The 17526-nt window shown below is 42.2% G+C and overlaps 3 protein-coding genes and 1 pseudogene across 3 annotated transcripts; all 4 read left to right on the top strand.

The window, feature by feature from the left end:
* The first annotated feature begins 1415 nt into the window (after nucleotides 1-1415).
* Nucleotides 1416-3079, top strand: LOC133024826 (tripartite motif-containing protein 16-like; annotated as a pseudogene).
* A 1264-nt stretch (nucleotides 3080-4343) lies between these two features.
* On the top strand, nucleotides 4344-12538 carry LOC133024483 (tripartite motif-containing protein 16-like). The gene is made up of 2 exons (XM_061091608.1): nucleotides 4344-5624; nucleotides 11625-12538. Exons 1-2 carry the CDS (start codon nucleotides 4344-4346, stop codon nucleotides 12009-12011), a joined length of 1668 nt encoding a protein of 555 aa, XP_060947591.1. The 3' UTR covers nucleotides 12012-12538.
* On the top strand, nucleotides 7272-8645 carry LOC133024725 (tripartite motif-containing protein 16-like; the record flags this gene model as incomplete). The annotated part of the gene is made up of 1 exon (XM_061091894.1): nucleotides 7272-8645. A coding segment is annotated over exon 1 (1374 nt), but the record flags the coding sequence as incomplete, so codon positions are not given.
* LOC133024938 (E3 ubiquitin/ISG15 ligase TRIM25-like) lies at nucleotides 10344-11294 on the top strand (the record flags this gene model as incomplete). Its single annotated transcript, XM_061092106.1, has 1 exon — nucleotides 10344-11294. A coding segment is annotated over exon 1 (951 nt), but the record flags the coding sequence as incomplete, so codon positions are not given.
* Nucleotides 12539-17526: the final 4988 nt, after the last annotated feature.

Genomic DNA, 17526 nt, shown 5'->3' with positions numbered 1-17526 from the left:
TTTTTGAAATTGATTTTGGATTGTGAGACACGCAACTCTTTTCTATGATTATTTAAAAAACTTCTCTTTTCTTTAATTATTTTCTTAAACAGTTATTTCTAAGTCCAAGAACCAGTTTTATATCGACAAGATGTCCTGACACCTCAACTTTTGTGGACCAACATTATCATATATTTGTTTAAGTTCTGTTACTGTCAACAAGATGAAAAGTCTTTAGCTGCAAAAAACTAGTTCCCTACTTTCTGTAGTTGTTTGTATTACTTATTACTGAGCCCTGACAGGCACTGACAGACACTGACAGACAGACAGCCCTATTGAAATTGTGAGGATTATTATTTTTTATTTTTTTTACAGGCAAATGAATTTGCTTTTTGAGGGCTCTAACATGCTCAAATTCTTACCGAATTTTTTGGGAATTTTGGAGTTAAATCGGCGTGGCAAAACGGTCCACCCGAAACTTCCCAAAAATCGATTCACAGGTTATTCATGACCAGACAAACAAAAAAGTTCGGAGGTGCAATTGGAAAAACGCAACAAGAAGCCCGCCATTTTGCATTTAGTGGCCATTTTGGCCATATTCCACATTTTTACTTTGAGGTACTTGTACCACAGCTTACATCAGATCAACTTCAAATTGAGATGAGTGTCGTGGATCAATTTTTCTAGTTTTGTTATTGTAATGTGTGGTCATGCTTCAATTTCTGTCATCTTTAAGATCATTGTCCCCTCAGCAGTCGGACTTTTAAACCAGCTGTAGCCCTGGTGTATGGCACACACACATTTTAATATATCTTAGTATTTTAACAAAGGACTAATGGATGTTTAACGCTCTTTTTATGTATTGTTATGATGTGTACTGGTTGTGTGTGACTACTGTTTGCAAACCAAATGGCCCCTCGGGGGCAGTAAAGACGATCTTAACCTTTACTTAACTTTTATTCTACTTTTTTAGTTTTTCATTCTTCTATGAGTGAGTTTGTATTTGGACTTTTTACGAGTTATCCTTTATTTGTTCTGAGATGTGCTTGATAAAGATAGATAAAGGTGTGATTCCGCATTATAAAATGCATCTATTTGATTTGACTATAATTGTGACTGTGTGTTGTGAATGAAGGAAAACACACCCTGCCTCTCATTGAATCTTCTCTTAACACCAGGTGAGAACAGGCCGCTGTGAAATGCAGTAAATCCTGAAACACCAACAACTTCTTCCTCAAACACAACCAGGTCCTCCCAGTCAGGATATGTCTGTGTCGCCTCCCTTCACAGGTGTGTCAGTGTAAGAACCAGTGAACAACAAGCTGTGACCTGTGGGAGATGAGTCACTGCAGGAAGTGAACGAGAGAGGGAGGAGCAGAGATCTGTATCTGTTCAGAGGAAGAGAACCTGTTCTTCAGTCACTGGCAGCAGCTGAAATGGCGCAGCAAGAAATTCAACTGGACAGAGAAAGATTCTGCTGTCCGATCTGTCTGGATCTACTCAAGGATCCGGTGACTACTGGCTGTGGACACAGCTACTGTAAGAGCTGTATTAACACCCACTGGGACAATGGGGAGGAGAGAGGAAGCTACAGCTGTCCTCAGTGTAGACAGACCTTCACACCAAGGCCTGTCCTGAGGAAAAACACCATGTTAGCTGATTTAGTGGAGGAGCTGAAGAAGACTGGACTCCAAGCTGCTCCTGCTGATCACTGCTATGCTGGACCTGAAGATGTGGCCTGTGATGTCTGCACTGGGAGAAAACGGAAAGCTCTCAAGTCCTGTTTGGTTTGTTTGGCCTCTTATTGTGAGAAACACCTCCAGCCTCATCTTCAGTCAGCTGCATTGAAGAAGCACAAGCTGGTGGAGCCCTCGGAGAAGCTCCAGGAGAACATCTGCTCTCGTCACGACGAGGTGATGAAGATGTTCTGCCGCACTGATCAGCAGTGTATCTGTTATCTCTGCTCTGTGGATGAACATAAAGACCACAACACAGTGTCAGCTGCAGCAGAAAGGACTGAGAGGCAGAGAGAGCTCGGGCTGAGGAGACAAACCATCCAGCAGAGAGTCCAGGACACAGAGAAAAACGTGAAGCTGCTTAAACAGGAGGAGGAGGCCGTCAATGGCTCTGCTGATAAAGCAGTGGAGGACAGTGAGGAAATCTTCACTGAGCTGATCCGTCTGCTGGAGAAAAGAAGCTCTGATGTGAAGCAGCAGATCAGATCCCAGCAGGAAACTGAAGTGAGTCGAGTCAGAGAGCTTCAGGAGAGACTGGAGCAGGAGATCACTGAGTTGAAGAGGAAAGACCATGAACTGAAGCAGCTCTCAGACACAGAGGATCACAACCAGTTTCTACACAACTACCCCTCACTGTCACCACTCAGTGAATCTACACACTCATCCAGCATCAGGATCCGTCCTCTGAGGAACTTTGAGGACGTGAGAGCAGCTGTGTCACAGGTCAGAGGTCGACTACAGGACATTCTGAGTGAGACAGAGACAGAGATTTTACAGATTGTGTCTCAAGTGGATGTTTTACCACCACAACCACAGCCAGAGACCAGAGCTGACTTCTTAAAATATTCACAGGAAATCACAATGGATCCAAACACAGCACGCAAATATCTGTTATTATCTGAGGGAAACAGAAAAGTAACATGTATGAGTGAAGTTCAGTCTTATTCTGATCACCCAGACAGGTTCACTGATTGGTCTCAGGTCCTGAGTAGAGAGAGTCTGACTGGACGTTGTTACTGGGAGGTGAGAGTGGGGGGAGGAGTTGGTGTAGCAGTCACATACAAGAATATCAGCAGAGCGACGGCTCATATGAATGTAGACTTGGATTCAATGATAAATCTTGGTCATTAGATTTTGATGATGACAGTTATAACTTTTGTTACCACAGCATCAAGACTCCAGTGTCAGGTCCTCTGTCCTCCAGAGTAGGAGTGTACCTGGATCACAGTGCAGGTGTTCTGTCCTTCTACAGAGTCTCTGACACCATGACTCTCATCCACACAGTCCAGACCACATTCACTCAGCCTCTCTATGCTGGAGTTAGTGTTTATTATCCTGGATACACAGCTGAGTTCTGTAAACTCAAAGATTCTGTGTGTAAATCTTTAACTTCTTTTGTCTCCATGTTTGTGATCAAAGTTCTTCGTGGTGACGTTTCTGCTCCGCACAGAGATCAGCTGTCAATCAAACACTGACCTCCATTTATCACACATATTTAGTTCTCACTTTGTAAAGACAGAAATCTATAATTACACTAACATGAATGTCTTTGAAAGAACTAATGTTGCTGTTGTATTCTAAATCAAAGTAGAAATCAGGTTCTGTGATGTTTTAGAACCTGTGTTGATCCGGATCCTCATCAATGAGCTGATTATTTGTTCTTTTCTTTTCCACATATGAGATGGAGGTGAAACAAACTGATTGTGTGTCCATGAAATCGCTGTATAGGTTTCTGTTCTTTTTGATTTTCATGATCTGAACCAGCAGTTCGATTGGAGTTTCCTGATCAAGTCTCTCTGAGGGTTCGTTCTGTGGCTCTCATCACATGGGTGTCTAATACATTTAAATCTCTTATATATATATATAAATACATAAAAATGTAATGTGTGAAGATGCTGAAAGCAGAAATAAAGAATAACTCCTGTCGGTTATTTTGTCTTCATTCAAAGCTGATGGAAACTCCACAAACCTCAGTGTTCATGTTCAGTCTCTGTCTTTTCAGGGCAGATCACAGAAATACTCAAGATCTAATAAAAGTGCTCTGTTAAAATGACATATTTCTCATTTTCAGTTAAATTTTCAATTAAATTTTGTTAAAACTGAAATTTTAACGTGTACAATTTCAGGACAGCTGACCAAACATCTGCAAAGAGATATTATCATGAAAATAAATGTCAAATACAAGTTTTAAGATACTGACATCTGTAAAGTCATTCCATGAACTTAACCAAAACAAATCTTACTTTTAAAATACTTACATATACTTACATTTTAAAGCTATTGTGCTTTATAGATTAAGATGTGATTTATTAATATTAAATGCGTCTATTTGATTTGACTATAATTGTTATTGTATGTTGTGAATGAAGGAAAACACACTCTGCCTCTCACTGAATCTCCTCTAATCACTAAGAGTGAACAGGCCGCTGTGAAATGCAGTAAATCCGGAAACACCAACAACTTCTTCCTCGAACACAACCAGCTCCTCCCAGTCAGGATATGTCTGTGTCTCCTCCCTTCACAGGTGTGTCATTGTAAGAACCAATGAACAACAAGCTGTGAACTGGGGGAGATGAGTCACTGTTCAGAGGAAGTGAAACTGTTCTTCAGTCTCTGGCAGCAGCTGAAATGGAGCAGCAAGAAAATCCACTGGACAGAGAAAGATTCTGCTGTCCGATCTGTCTGGATCTACTGAAGGATCCGGTGGCTACTGTCTGTGGACACAGCTACTGTAAGAGCTGTATTAACACCCACTGGGACAAAGACGAGGAGAGAGGAAGCTACAGCTGCCCTCAGTGTAGACAGACCTTCACACCGAGGCCTGTCCTGGAGAAAAACACCATGTTAGCTGATTTAGTGGAGGAGCTGAAGAAGACTGGACTCCAAGCTGCTCCTGCTGATCACTGCTATGCTGGACCTGAAGATGTGGCCTGTGATGTCTGCACTGGGAGAAAACTGAAAGCTCTCAAGTCCTGTTTGGTTTGTTTGGCCTCTTATTGTGAAAAACACCTCCAGCCTCATCTTCAGTCACCTCCATTGAAGAAGCACAAGCTGGTGGAGCCCTCGGAGAAGCTCCAGGAGAACATCTGCTCTCGTCACGACGAGGTGATGAAGATGTTCTGCCGCACTGATCAGCAGTGTATCTGTTATCTCTGCTCTGTGGATGAACATAAAGACCACAACACAGTGTCAGCTGCAGCAGAAAGGACTGAGAGGCAGAGAGAGCTCGGGCTGAGGAGACAAACCATCCAGCAGAGAGTCCAGGACACAGAGAAAAACGTGAAGCTGCTTAAACAGGAGGAGGAGGCCGTCAATGGCTCTGCTGATAAAGCAGTGGAGGACAGTGAGGAAATCTTCACTGAGCTGATCCGTCTGCTGGAGAAAAGAAGCTCTGATGTGAAGCAGCAGATCAGATCCCAGCAGGAAACTGAAGTGAGTCGAGTCAGAGAGCTTCAGGAGAGACTGGAGCAGGAGATCACTGAGTTGAAGAGGAAAGACCATGAACTGAAGCAGCTCTCAGACACAGAGGATCACAACCAGTTTCTACACAACTACCCCTCACTGTCACCACTCAGTGAATCTACACACTCATCCAGCATCAGGATCCGTCCTCTGAGGAACTTTGAGGACGTGAGAGCAGCTGTGTCACAGGTCAGAGGTCGACTACAGGACATTCTGAGTGAGACAGAGACAGAGATTTTACAGATTGTGTCTCAAGTGGATGTTTTACCACCACAACCACAGCCAGAGACCAGAGCTGACTTCTTAAAATATTCACAGGAAATCACAATGGATCCAAACACAGCACGCAAATATCTGTTATTATCTGAGGGAAACAGAAAAGTAACATGTATGAGTGAAGTTCAGTCTTATTCTGATCACCCAGACAGGTTCACTGATTGGTCTCAGGTCCTGAGTAGAGAGAGTCTGACTGGACGTTGTTACTGGGAGGTGAGAGTGGGGGGAGGAGTTGGTGTAGCAGTCACATACAAGAATATCAGCAGAGCGACGGCTCATATGAATGTAGACTTGGATTCAATGATAAATCTTGGTCATTAGATTTTGATGATGACAGTTATAACTTTTGTTACCACAGCATCAAGACTCCAGTGTCAGGTCCTCTGTCCTCCAGAGTAGGAGTGTACCTGGATCACAGTGCAGGTGTTCTGTCCTTCTACAGAGTCTCTGACACCATGACTCTCATCCACACAGTCCAGACCACATTCACTCAGCCTCTCTATGCTGGAGTTAGTGTTTATTATCCTGGATACACAGCTGAGTTCTGTAAACTCAAAGATTCTGTGTGTAAATCTTTAACTTCTTTTGTCTCCATGTTTGTGATCAAAGTTCTTCGTGGTGACGTTTCTGCTCCGCACAGAGATCAGCTGTCAATCAAACACTGACCTCCATTTATCACACATATTTAGTTCTCACTTTGTAAAGACAGAAATCTATAATTACACTAACATGAATGTCTTTGAAAGAACTAATGTTGCTGTTGTATTCTAAATCAAAGTAGAAATCAGGTTCTGTGATGTTTTAGAACCTGTGTTGATCCGGATCCTCATCAATGAGCTGATTATTTGTTCTTTTCTTTTCCACATATGAGATGGAGGTGAAACAAACTGATTGTGTGTCCATGAAATCGCTGTATAGGTTTCTGTTCTTTTTGATTTTCATGATCTGAACCAGCAGTTCGATTGGAGTTTCCTGATCAAGTCTCTCTGAGGGTTCGTTCTGTGGCTCTCATCACATGGGTGTCTAATACATTTAAATCTCTTATATATATATATAAATACATAAAAATGTAATGTGTGAAGATGCTGAAAGCAGAAATAAAGAATAACTCCTGTCGGTTATTTTGTCTTCATTCAAAGCTGATGGAAACTCCACAAACCTCAGTGTTCATGTTCAGTCTCTGTCTTTTCAGGGCAGATCACAGAAATACTCAAGATCTAATAAAAGTGCTCTGTTAAAATGACATATTTCTCATTTTCAGTTAAATTTTCAATTAAATTTTGTTAAAACTGAAATTTTAACGTGTACAATTTCAGGACAGCTGACCAAACATCTGCAAAGAGATATTATCATGAAAATAAATGTCAAATACAAGTTTTAAGATACTGACATCTGTAAAGTCATTCCATGAACTTAACCAAAACAAATCTTACTTTTAAAATACTTACATATACTTACATTTTAAAGCTATTGTGCTTTATAGATTAAGATGTGATTTATTAATATTAAATGCGTCTATTTGATTTGACTATAATTGTTATTGTATGTTGTGAATGAAGGAAAACACACTCTGCCTCTCACTGAATCTCCTCTAATCACTAAGAGTGAACAGGCCGCTGTGAAATGCAGTAAATCCGGAAACACCAACAACTTCTTCCTCGAACACAACCAGCTCCTCCCAGTCAGGATATGTCTGTGTCTCCTCCCTTCACAGGTGTGTCATTGTAAGAACCAATGAACAACAAGCTGTGAACTGGGGGAGATGAGTCACTGTTCAGAGGAAGTGAAACTGTTCTTCAGTCTCTGGCAGCAGCTGAAATGGAGCAGCAAGAAAATCCACTGGACAGAGAAAGATTCTGCTGTCCGATCTGTCTGGATCTACTGAAGGATCCGGTGGCTACTGTCTGTGGACACAGCTACTGTAAGAGCTGTATTAACACCCACTGGGACAAAGACGAGGAGAGAGGAAGCTACAGCTGCCCTCAGTGTAGACAGACCTTCACACCGAGGCCTGTCCTGGAGAAAAACACCATGTTAGCTGATTTAGTGGAGGAGCTGAAGAAGACTGGACTCCAAGCTGCTCCTGCTGATCACTGCTATGCTGGACCTGAAGATGTGGCCTGTGATGTCTGCACTGGGAGAAAACTGAAAGCTCTCAAGTCCTGTTTGGTTTGTTTGGCCTCTTATTGTGAAAAACACCTCCAGCCTCATCTTCAGTCACCTCCATTGAAGAAGCACAAGCTGGTTGAGCCCTCGGAGAACCTCCAGGAGAACATCTGCTCTCGTCACGACGAGTTGATGAAGATGTTCTGCCGCACTGATCAGCAGTGTATCTGTTATCTCTGCTCTATGGAGGAACATAAAGACCACGACACAGTGTCAGCTGCAGCAGAAAGGACTGAGAGGCAGAGAGAGCTTGGGCTGAGGAGACAAACAATCCAGAAGAGAGTCCAGGACACAGAGAAAGACCTGAAGCTGCTTCAACAGGAGGAGAAGGCCGTTAATGGCTCTGCTGATAAAGCAGTGAAGGACTTTGAGGAGATCTTCACTGAGCTGATCCGTCTGCTGGAGAAAAGAAGCTCTGATGTGGAGCAGCAGATCAGATCCCGGCAGGAAACTGAAGTGAGTCGAGTCAGAGAGCTTCAGGAGAGACTGGAGCAGGAGATCACTGAGCTGAAGAGGAAAGACCATGAACTGAAGCAGCTCTCAGACACAGAGGATCACAACCAGTTTCTACACAACTACCCCTCACTGTCACCACTCAGTGAATCTACACACTCATCCAGCTTCAGGATCCGTCCTCTGAGGAACTTTGAGGACGTGAGAGCAGCTGTGTCACAGGTCAGAGGTCGACTACAGGACATTCTGAGTGAGACAGAGACAGAGATTTTACAGATTGTGTCTCAAGTGGATGTTTTACTGCCACAACCAGAGCCAGAGACCAGAGCTGACTTCTTAAGATATTCACAGGAAATCACACTGGATCCAAACACAGCAAACAAGCAGGTGTTATTATCTGAGGGAAACAGAAAAGTAGCACATATGAGTCAAGAACAGTCTTATTCTAATCACCCAGACAGATTTACTAATTGGCCTCAGGTCCTGAGTAGAGAGAGTCTGACTGGACGTTGTTACTGGGAGGTGGAGGTGGTGGGGGGAGTAGTTGGTGTAGCAGTCACATACAAGAATATCAGCAGAGCAGGAACCTCACCTGAATGTTTATTTGGATTCAATGATAAATCTTGGTCATTATATTGTTATGGAAACAGTTCTAAGTTTTATTACTACAGCATCTCGTTTCCAGTGTCAGGTCCTCTGTCCACTAGAGTAGGAGTGTACCTCGATCACAGTGCAGGTGTTCTGTCCTTCTACAGCTTCGTCTCTGACACCATGACTCTCCTCCACAGAGTCCAGACCACATTCACTCAGCCGCTCTATGCTGGAGTTAGGGTTCATTATCCTGGAGACACAGCTAAGTTCTGTAAACTCAAATGGACTTGAGTCAGTAAAAGCAGTGTTTTAGATTCTGTTTTTTAATCTTTAACTTCTTTTGTCTCCATGTTTGTTGATCAAAGTTCGTCGTGGTGACGTTTCTGATCCGCACAGAGATCAGCTGTCAATCAAACACCGACCTTCCTTTATCACACATATTTAGTTCTCACTTTGTAAAGACAGAAATCTATAATTACACTGACATGAATGTGTTTGAAAGAACTAATGTTGCTGTTGTTTTCTAAATCAATGTAGAAATCAGGTTGTGTGATGTTTTAGAACCTGTGTTGATCCGGATCCTCATTAATGAGCTGATTATTTGTTCTTTTCTTTTCCACATGTGAGATTGAGGTGAAACAAACTGATTGTGTGTCCATGAAATCGCTGCGTGGGTTTCTGTTCTTTATGATTTTCCTGATCTGAACAAGCAGTTCCATTGGAGAGTGTCCTGATCGAGTCCCTCTGAGGGTTTGTTCTGCAGCTCTCATCACATGTGTTTCTTATACATGTGATTATACATTTAAATCTCTTATATATGTACAAAGCCATAAAAATGTAATGTGTGAAGACGCTGAAAGTAGAAATAAAGAATAAATCCAGTCGGTTCTTTTGTCTTCATTCAAAGCTGATGGAGACAAAGTGAAACTCCTGTGAGAGAAGAACTGAGGAAGTTTCCTCCTGAAACTCCACAAACCTCAGTGTTCCTCATGTTCAGTCTCTGTCTGTTCAGGGCAGATCACAAAAATACACAAGTTCTAATAAAAGCTTTCTGTTAAAATGACACATTTCTCATTTTCAGTTAAATTTGCATTTCAATTTTGTTCAAACTGAAATTTGAACGTCTACAATTTCAGGACAGCTGACCAAACAGCTACAAAGAGATGTTATCATGAAAATAAATGTCAAATACAAGTTTTAAGAAACTGACATCTGTAAAGTCATTCCATGAACTTAACCAAGACATATCTTACTTTTAAAATACTTACATATACTTACATTTTAAAGCTATTGTGCTTTATAGATTAAGATGTGATTTATTAATAGTAAATGCATCTATTTGATTTGACTATAATTGTTATTGTATGTTGTGAATGAAGGAAAACACACTCTGCCTCTCACTGAATCTCCTCTTATCACCAAGTGAGAACAGGCCGCTGTGAAATGCAGTGAATCCTGAAACACCAACAACTTCTTCCTCAAACACAACCAGCTCCTCCCAGTCAGGATATGTCTGTGTCTCCTCCCTTCACCGGTGTGTCAGTGTAAGAACCAGTGAACAACAAGCTTTGAACTGTGTGAGATGGGTCACTGCAGGATGTGAACGAGAGGGGGAGGAGCAGAGATCTGTTTCTGTTCAGAGGAAGTGAAACTGTTCTACAGTCTGTGGCAGCAGCTGATATGGCGCAGCAAGAAAATCCACTGGACAGAGAAAGATTCTGCTGTCCGATCTGTCTGGATCTACTGAAGGATCCGGTGACTACAGGCTGTGGACACAGCTACTGTAAGAGCTGTATTAACACCCACTGGGACAATGGGGAGGAGAGAGGAAGCTACAGCTGCCCTCAGTGTAGACAGACCTTCACACCGAGGCCTGTCCTGAGGAAAAACACCATGTTAGCTGATTTAGTGGAGGAGCTGAAGAAGACTGGACTCCAAGCTGCTCCTTCTGATCACTGCTATGCTGGACCTGAAGATGTGGCCTGTGATGTCTGCACTGGGAGAAAACTGAAAGCTCTCAAGTCCTGTTTGGTTTGTTTGGCCTCTTATTGTGAAAAACACCTCCAGCCTCATCTTCTGTCAGCTCCATTGAAGAAGCACAAGCTGGTGGAGCCCTCGGAGAAGCTCCAGGAGAACATCTGCTCTCGTCACGACGAGGTGATGAAGATGTTCTGCCGCACGGATCTTCAGTGTATCTGTTATCTCTGCTCTGTGGAGGAACATAAAGACCACGACACAGTGTCAGCTGCAGCAGAAAGGACTGAGAGGCAGAGAGAGCTCGGGCTGAGGAGACAAACAATCCAGCAGAGAGTCCAGGACACAGAGAAAGACGTGAAGCTGCTTCAACAGGAGGAGGAGGCCGTCAATGGCTCTGCTGATAAAGCAGTGAAGGACAGTGAGAAGATCTTCACTGAGCTGATCCGTCTGCTGAAGAAAAGAAGCTCTGATGTGAAGAAGCAGATCAGATCCAAGCAGGAAACTGAAGTGAGTCGAGTCAGAGAGCTTCAGGAGAGACTGGAGCAGGAGATCACTGAGCTGAAGAGGAAAGACCATGAACTGAAGCAGCTCTCAGACACAGAGGATCACAACCAGTTTCTACACAACTACCCCTCACTGTCACCACTCAGTGAATCTACACACATATCCAGCTTCAGGATCCGTCCTCTGAGGGACTTTGAGGACGTGACTTCAGCTGTGTCCCAGGTCAGAGGTCGACTACAGGACATTCTGAGTGAGACAGAGACAGAGATTTTACAGATTGTGTCTCAAGTGGATGTTTTACTGCGACAACCAAAGCCAGAGATCAGAGCTGACTTCTTAAAATATTCACAGGAAATCACACTGGATCCAAACACAGCACACAGAGTTCTGTTATTATCTAAGGGAAACAGAAAAGTAACACGTATGAGAGAAGCACAGTCTTATTCTGATCACCAAGACAGATTCACTGATTGGCCTCAGGTCCTGAGTAGAGAGAGTCTGACTGGACGTTGTTACTGGGAGGTGGAGGCGAGGGGAGGAGGTGGTGTAGCAGTCACATACAAGAATATCAGCAGAGCAGGAAACTCACATGAATGTGGATTTGGATACAATGATAAATCTTGGTCATTATATTGTCATGAAAACAGTTATTACTTTTATTACAACAACATCAAGACTCCAGTGTCAGGTGCTGTGTCCTCCAGAGTAGGAGTGTACCTGGATCACAGTGCAGGTGTTCTGTCCTTCTACAGCGTCACTGACACCATGACTCTCCTCCACAGAGTTCAGACCACATTCACCCAGCCGCTCTATGCTGGAGTTAGGCTTTGGTCTGGAGCCACAGCTGAGTTCTGTAAACTCAAATAGACTCGAGTCATTAAAAGCAGTGTTTTAGATTCTGTGTGTAAATCTTAAACTTCTTTTGTCTCCATGTTTGTTGATCAAAGTTTGTCGTGGTGATGTTTCTGCTCCGCACAGAGATCAGCTCTCAATCACACACTGACCTTCCTTTATCACACATATTTAGTTCTCACTTTGTAAAGACAGAAATCTATAATTACACTGACATGAATGTGTTTGAAAGAACTAATGTTGCTGTTCTTTTCTAAATCAATGGAGAAATCAGGTTGTGTGATGTTTTAGAACCTGTGTTGATCCTGATCCTCATCAATGAGCTGATTATTTGTTCTTTTCTTTTCCACATGTGAGACGGAGGTGAAACAAACTGATTGTGAGTCCATGAAATCACTGCATAGGTTTCTGTTCTTTTTGATGTTCCTGATCTGAACTAGGAGTTCCTTTGTCCTGATCGAGTCCCTCTGAGGGTTTGTTCTGCAGCTCTCATCATATGGGTTTCTTATACATTTAAATTTATTATATATGTATAAAGCCATACAAATGTAATGTGTGAAGATGCTGAAAGCAGAAATAAAGAATAAATCCAGTCGGTTCTTTTGTCTTCATTCAAAGCTGATGGAAACTCCACAAACCTCAGTGTTCATGTTCAGTCTCTGTCTTTTCAGGGCAGATCACAAAAATACTCAAGTTCTAATAAAAGTGCTCTGTTAAAAGTTAAATTTGCATTTAAATTGTGTTAAAACTGAAATTTGAACATCTACTTTTTCAGGACAGCTGACCAAACATCTGCAAAGAGATATTATCATAAAAATAAATATCAAATACAAGTTTTAAAATGCTGACGTCTGCAAAGTCATTCCATGAACTTAACCAAGACATATTTTACTTTTACATACTTACATATACTAACATTTTAAGGCTATTGAGCAGATGAAAATATCCCGAAATGAACCAATATCCCACAAATATCCAGTTCCACTTGTGACTTCTAAGGCTTTTGCATTTCTGGACAAAAGGTTCAATACATTCACAAGCCGTTCTGCTCTGTCGTCCTCGCAGCTTCACACTCAACGATCAATTCAGTCCTAATTATGAAAGTTACTTCGGCCCAGGGGAGCCCTCGGACTGAGAGGAGAGCGAGGACATTTACCCGTCTTGTCATTTTAATTAGATCCAGATTTACCTTGCACCATCTTGAAGGGCCCCACGGAGGACGGCAGAAGTTCAACTGGCTTCGGTTTCTGTGTCTGAGCCTCAGTTTGCTCAGAGACGGGATGTTCAACAAGCTGCACGAGAGGGTTTCTACTGACTTTACCCCCTCATGCCTGGAAGCTGCCGGGCTCAATGAATTATCAACTGCACTCCTCCTGTTAAATCTGAATTTCTTCTTTGTTATTGCACCGGACAGACGTTGTTTTTATATCTGACTTAGCTCATCTTGGCCTTTAGTTTTCATCCAAGCAGAATTATAAATGAGTCCATGTGTCAGCAAAGATCTTCCCTGATTTACGGAGTTTAATAGCAGCAGCGTCTCCGCGATGATTCACATGTCTGAGAATATTGTTGAAATTGGAACAAAACCCAAAACATCCACATCTAAACTCAAATGACTCAACTGGAAAAACTTTGTACTTTTCAGACACTAAACGGTGCTTGGGAGGGAAGTTAACGAGTGTGAATCAATTAACTCTAGGCTAGGAATAAGGCCTGATGGTGAAAACTATCGGAATCATTTACAATTATTTATGCAAGTTAGCTTAGCACAGAAATTGCAAGCACACAAACAAACAGAAACATAGGGATGGCGAGTTCTTTTTTACTTTTCTGTCTTTATTTGAAATAAATAAAACAAAATATAAGGCATTTTAAGGTAAATCTAAGATGTAAGTGTATAGTATTTCCTAAAAGGTCAAACTATTTGTTAAATTCTTAAAATGAACAGTAACAAAGATGTGTAAGTGTATAAAGAGCCTTTGTAAACACACGGGTCTTCCATTGTATGTCAAATGATTTGAAGAGTATTTTGTATAATAGACACAGACAGACGTCTGTCAGCTGTGATCACTGAACCTGCTCCGCTCTGTGAAGGGAAATCTCATGTTCCCAAATCTTGATCCAAATAATCTTTGATCTACAAAGGAACTTCCACTGCAAACACACACACACACACACACACACACACACACACACACTCACACACACACACACACACTCACACACACACTCACACACACACACACACACACACACACACACACACACACACACACACACACACACACACACACACAAACACACACGCTCTCTCATGCCACTTCACTTAGATTCTATTGGATTTTATTAAATCTTCCTTGAGCTTTCACTTCACGGCAGCATCCATCAGAGGTTTATTATTTATCATGTTGTCAAGAACTGGCAGCTCATGGAATCCCGCAAGACTGGGAGTAATCGTTGTGCGTATGTTTATATATGTGTGTGTGTGTATGATTATGTGTACCGCATATAGACGTTCTCCTGTGTATAGATGTATGCAAACTGTGTGTGTGTCTCTCTTGTGTTACATTTTAAGCAAATGCTTTGCTCACAATGGGAAATTACATTCTGGCTAATTGCAGACATTAGCTCAGTTTATTAGATCCATGCATTTCTGCATTATGCAAATATAGTTAAAAATGCAAATGTGCTCACCCGGCACTAATCACTGATCTCAGCAGAGCGACTCTTTGATGCATGATAGAAGCAGAAAGAAGAATACATTAACAATAATTGGTGTAAACCAATATTGTGATTATGTGTCTTAATGTTTGCTCTCACTGTCTCATGTGTGACCGGAGCTTCACTCAGACAAAAGGCAAACGCTGAACACATCACGGATGCAAATGACCACGTTGCAGCACAGATGTTGTGATCAGATGTGTTTTAATGTGACTAATCATTTTAAGGTGTAAAATCAAAGCAGTTAAAAGTTTGGGAACGTTTTTCTGAACCCACTGAATAAAATATCCTCCTGTTCTGAAGCACAGCATGAAGATACAGCAGCGTGTGTTTGTGTGTGTGTGTGTGTGTATTTGTGTGTATGTAGATGAACCGACTCTTAACAACCACTCAAAGTGTTTAAAAGTAGAAGTTGTGTTCACTGAAGCACTTTTTCTATCACACATTATTTACATGCTTAGGGGAAACTCGGGTGTCAGTGTCTTGCCCAAGGACACTTCAAAGAGAGGTGGAGAATGATACTGATATGATACGACTTGGTTTTAAATAAAAGTATTCGTAAAAAAAAAGCAACTGGATATGGGAATCAGCAGGTTTGAATAAAGAATGAACATTTACATTTTTAACGCAAAGAGAAATTTGTAGAGATTGTTTTCGCTGTGAGGCCATTTGTGATTGATTGATTGATTGATTGATTGATTGATTGATTGAAAGCAGAAGGAAATGACTCAATGACAGTATAACTCTAAATGTGGATAAAATGACATTAAAAGAATGTAAACTACTTGATATATTCACACAATCAATTACTGTTGGAACTTGGGTGTATGACATTTCTGTCCTGAATTGTATATTTGTACACATGGTCTCTTGATTTCCAATGAGAAAATACCTCTACAGGAGCAGTATATTGTCAGAAGTTAATGTAAAAACTACTGACAGCTTTTAAAGAAAAGTAGTGAAGAAAAAATATGTGCATTTCCCCTTGAAACTCGTAGGAGCAAGCAAAACACTCGAGTACAAGTACTTCAAAACTGTCCTTAGGTGCAGTACTTGAGTATCTGCAGCACTTTCCTGCCTTTCACAACATAACATCACTCTCTGCAGACGCACTGAGATGATAACCGCTGCACTCTCCCTACAAAAATATCCATTACATATAATAACAGTCATCTTATAAAACATTTTTCATTTTGCCCGGCCATTACTCGGCGTGAAACATCAAGTGGTTACACTGGGGATTAATGATATGAGGACTTCAGTGACCGGTGGGGAAACGAGCAGAGGAGAAGAAAAAAAACAAAAGCTGAGTGGTTCGAGTCCATTTCTCTTTCCAACGTGCTCCTCCGGGACTTTCTTAAAAAGGCTTTTCAGGCTGGAGAGTGTAATTTGCCTCAAACCGCTGGAAATCGCTGCTGAATTTTTTGTGTTCCTTGTGGATCATATTGGATTCCTGAGGCTTGGAAAGTTCTTTTCCTTTTTTTAACACTCTGTGAGCACCCTTTTCTTCTGAGGCTTGTCAGGGAGGAATGAAAAGATTGGTTCGAGGCGGGAACGCTCCAGAGCCGAGATGTGCTTCACCACGAGAATCCTTCAAATGCTGCAGCTCGGCCTGTAGCCGGTTTGATTGAGGAGAACTTTCCATGCCCGCTCGCCGGGGATCTCGTGGCGGAGGACGCTCCTCAGGGAAACCCCCGACTGTCCCCACTTTTCTTTTCCTCTTACAAATGTAAAAGTCCCAGCCTCCGTTGCACAGCTCTGATAAACAGGATCTGCTGGAGGAAATGCGCTGAATCCATCAGGGCCACCATTACCGAGGGTTAGCTGCTGACACATTATACACCAGGGTCCCTTTTTCTTTCAATCAATCCCCTGCACACAGACCAGCACGAGCCCCTGAGGGCACATGCACGTGCACAGTAATGCCTTGATAAGAAATAACAAAGACACTGTTTCCTGTTTCCCAGCGGCTGCCACAGGTCAGAGACCAGTTTATAAAGGTGCTGACTTCCTATGTGTGTGTATGTACGCGCATATACCCCCCCCCACCCTCCTGCCTTCAATCCAGCTCGTCATAATGTGGCAGATAAAGTGCTGATACGGCTGCAGCTGACACTATTATACACCCCCACCAGAGACGGGTATGGATGGAGAGAGAGAGAGGAGAGAACGAGTGGGTGGAGGGATGGAAGGAGGGATGGGAGGATGGACTTGAGTGCGTGTGTGTGTATAAGCAATTTGGTGTGGCAACTTTAGATGAACCTATTATTTGTCAGCGGCTGAGTGAGAGTGAGAGAAAGGGCAATATGGATGGAAAGTGGCGGATTTGCTGGCAGCAGTCTCTTACTCAGCAGAGGAGCCACAAAGCATGATGAAAAATGCCTCTGAGTGTGTGAGTCTGTGTGTGTGTGTGCTAGTCAACAACTTGCCATGAACTATCAGCTCAGAGAGGCAAGTCTGACACCTAGAGGATGTTGAAAATGTATATTTAAGCATCTTAGCAGCTGCAGACCGACCTGGGACTAAAACTTTAATGACCAAGTTATTTTGAAGAAAGAATTGTGAATGATCTTCATTTAGCACTTTTCTATTGTTGATGACGTGTGCATGTTAAATTTAAAGTTTAGAACTGGCTAGTTAGTCATGAAGTGATTAAATACCATCACTTCATGATTTAAACCAACTATCATCAGACAGTATCTCCCGGTTTTCTCTCAAAAGCCTCGACCATCAAACAAAGAGGACGACGGAGGGAATCTGTATTAGTCTGATCATTGTGTCGTCAACACAAAACAACAAACACATAGGA

The sequence above is a fragment of the Limanda limanda genome, chromosome 18 (assembly GCF_963576545.1).
Source record: "Limanda limanda chromosome 18, fLimLim1.1, whole genome shotgun sequence".
NCBI lineage: Eukaryota > Metazoa > Chordata > Actinopteri > Pleuronectiformes > Pleuronectidae > Limanda > Limanda limanda.
The sequence above is the reverse complement of the archived record's forward strand: the minus strand, read 5'-3'. Positions and strand labels throughout refer to the sequence as shown.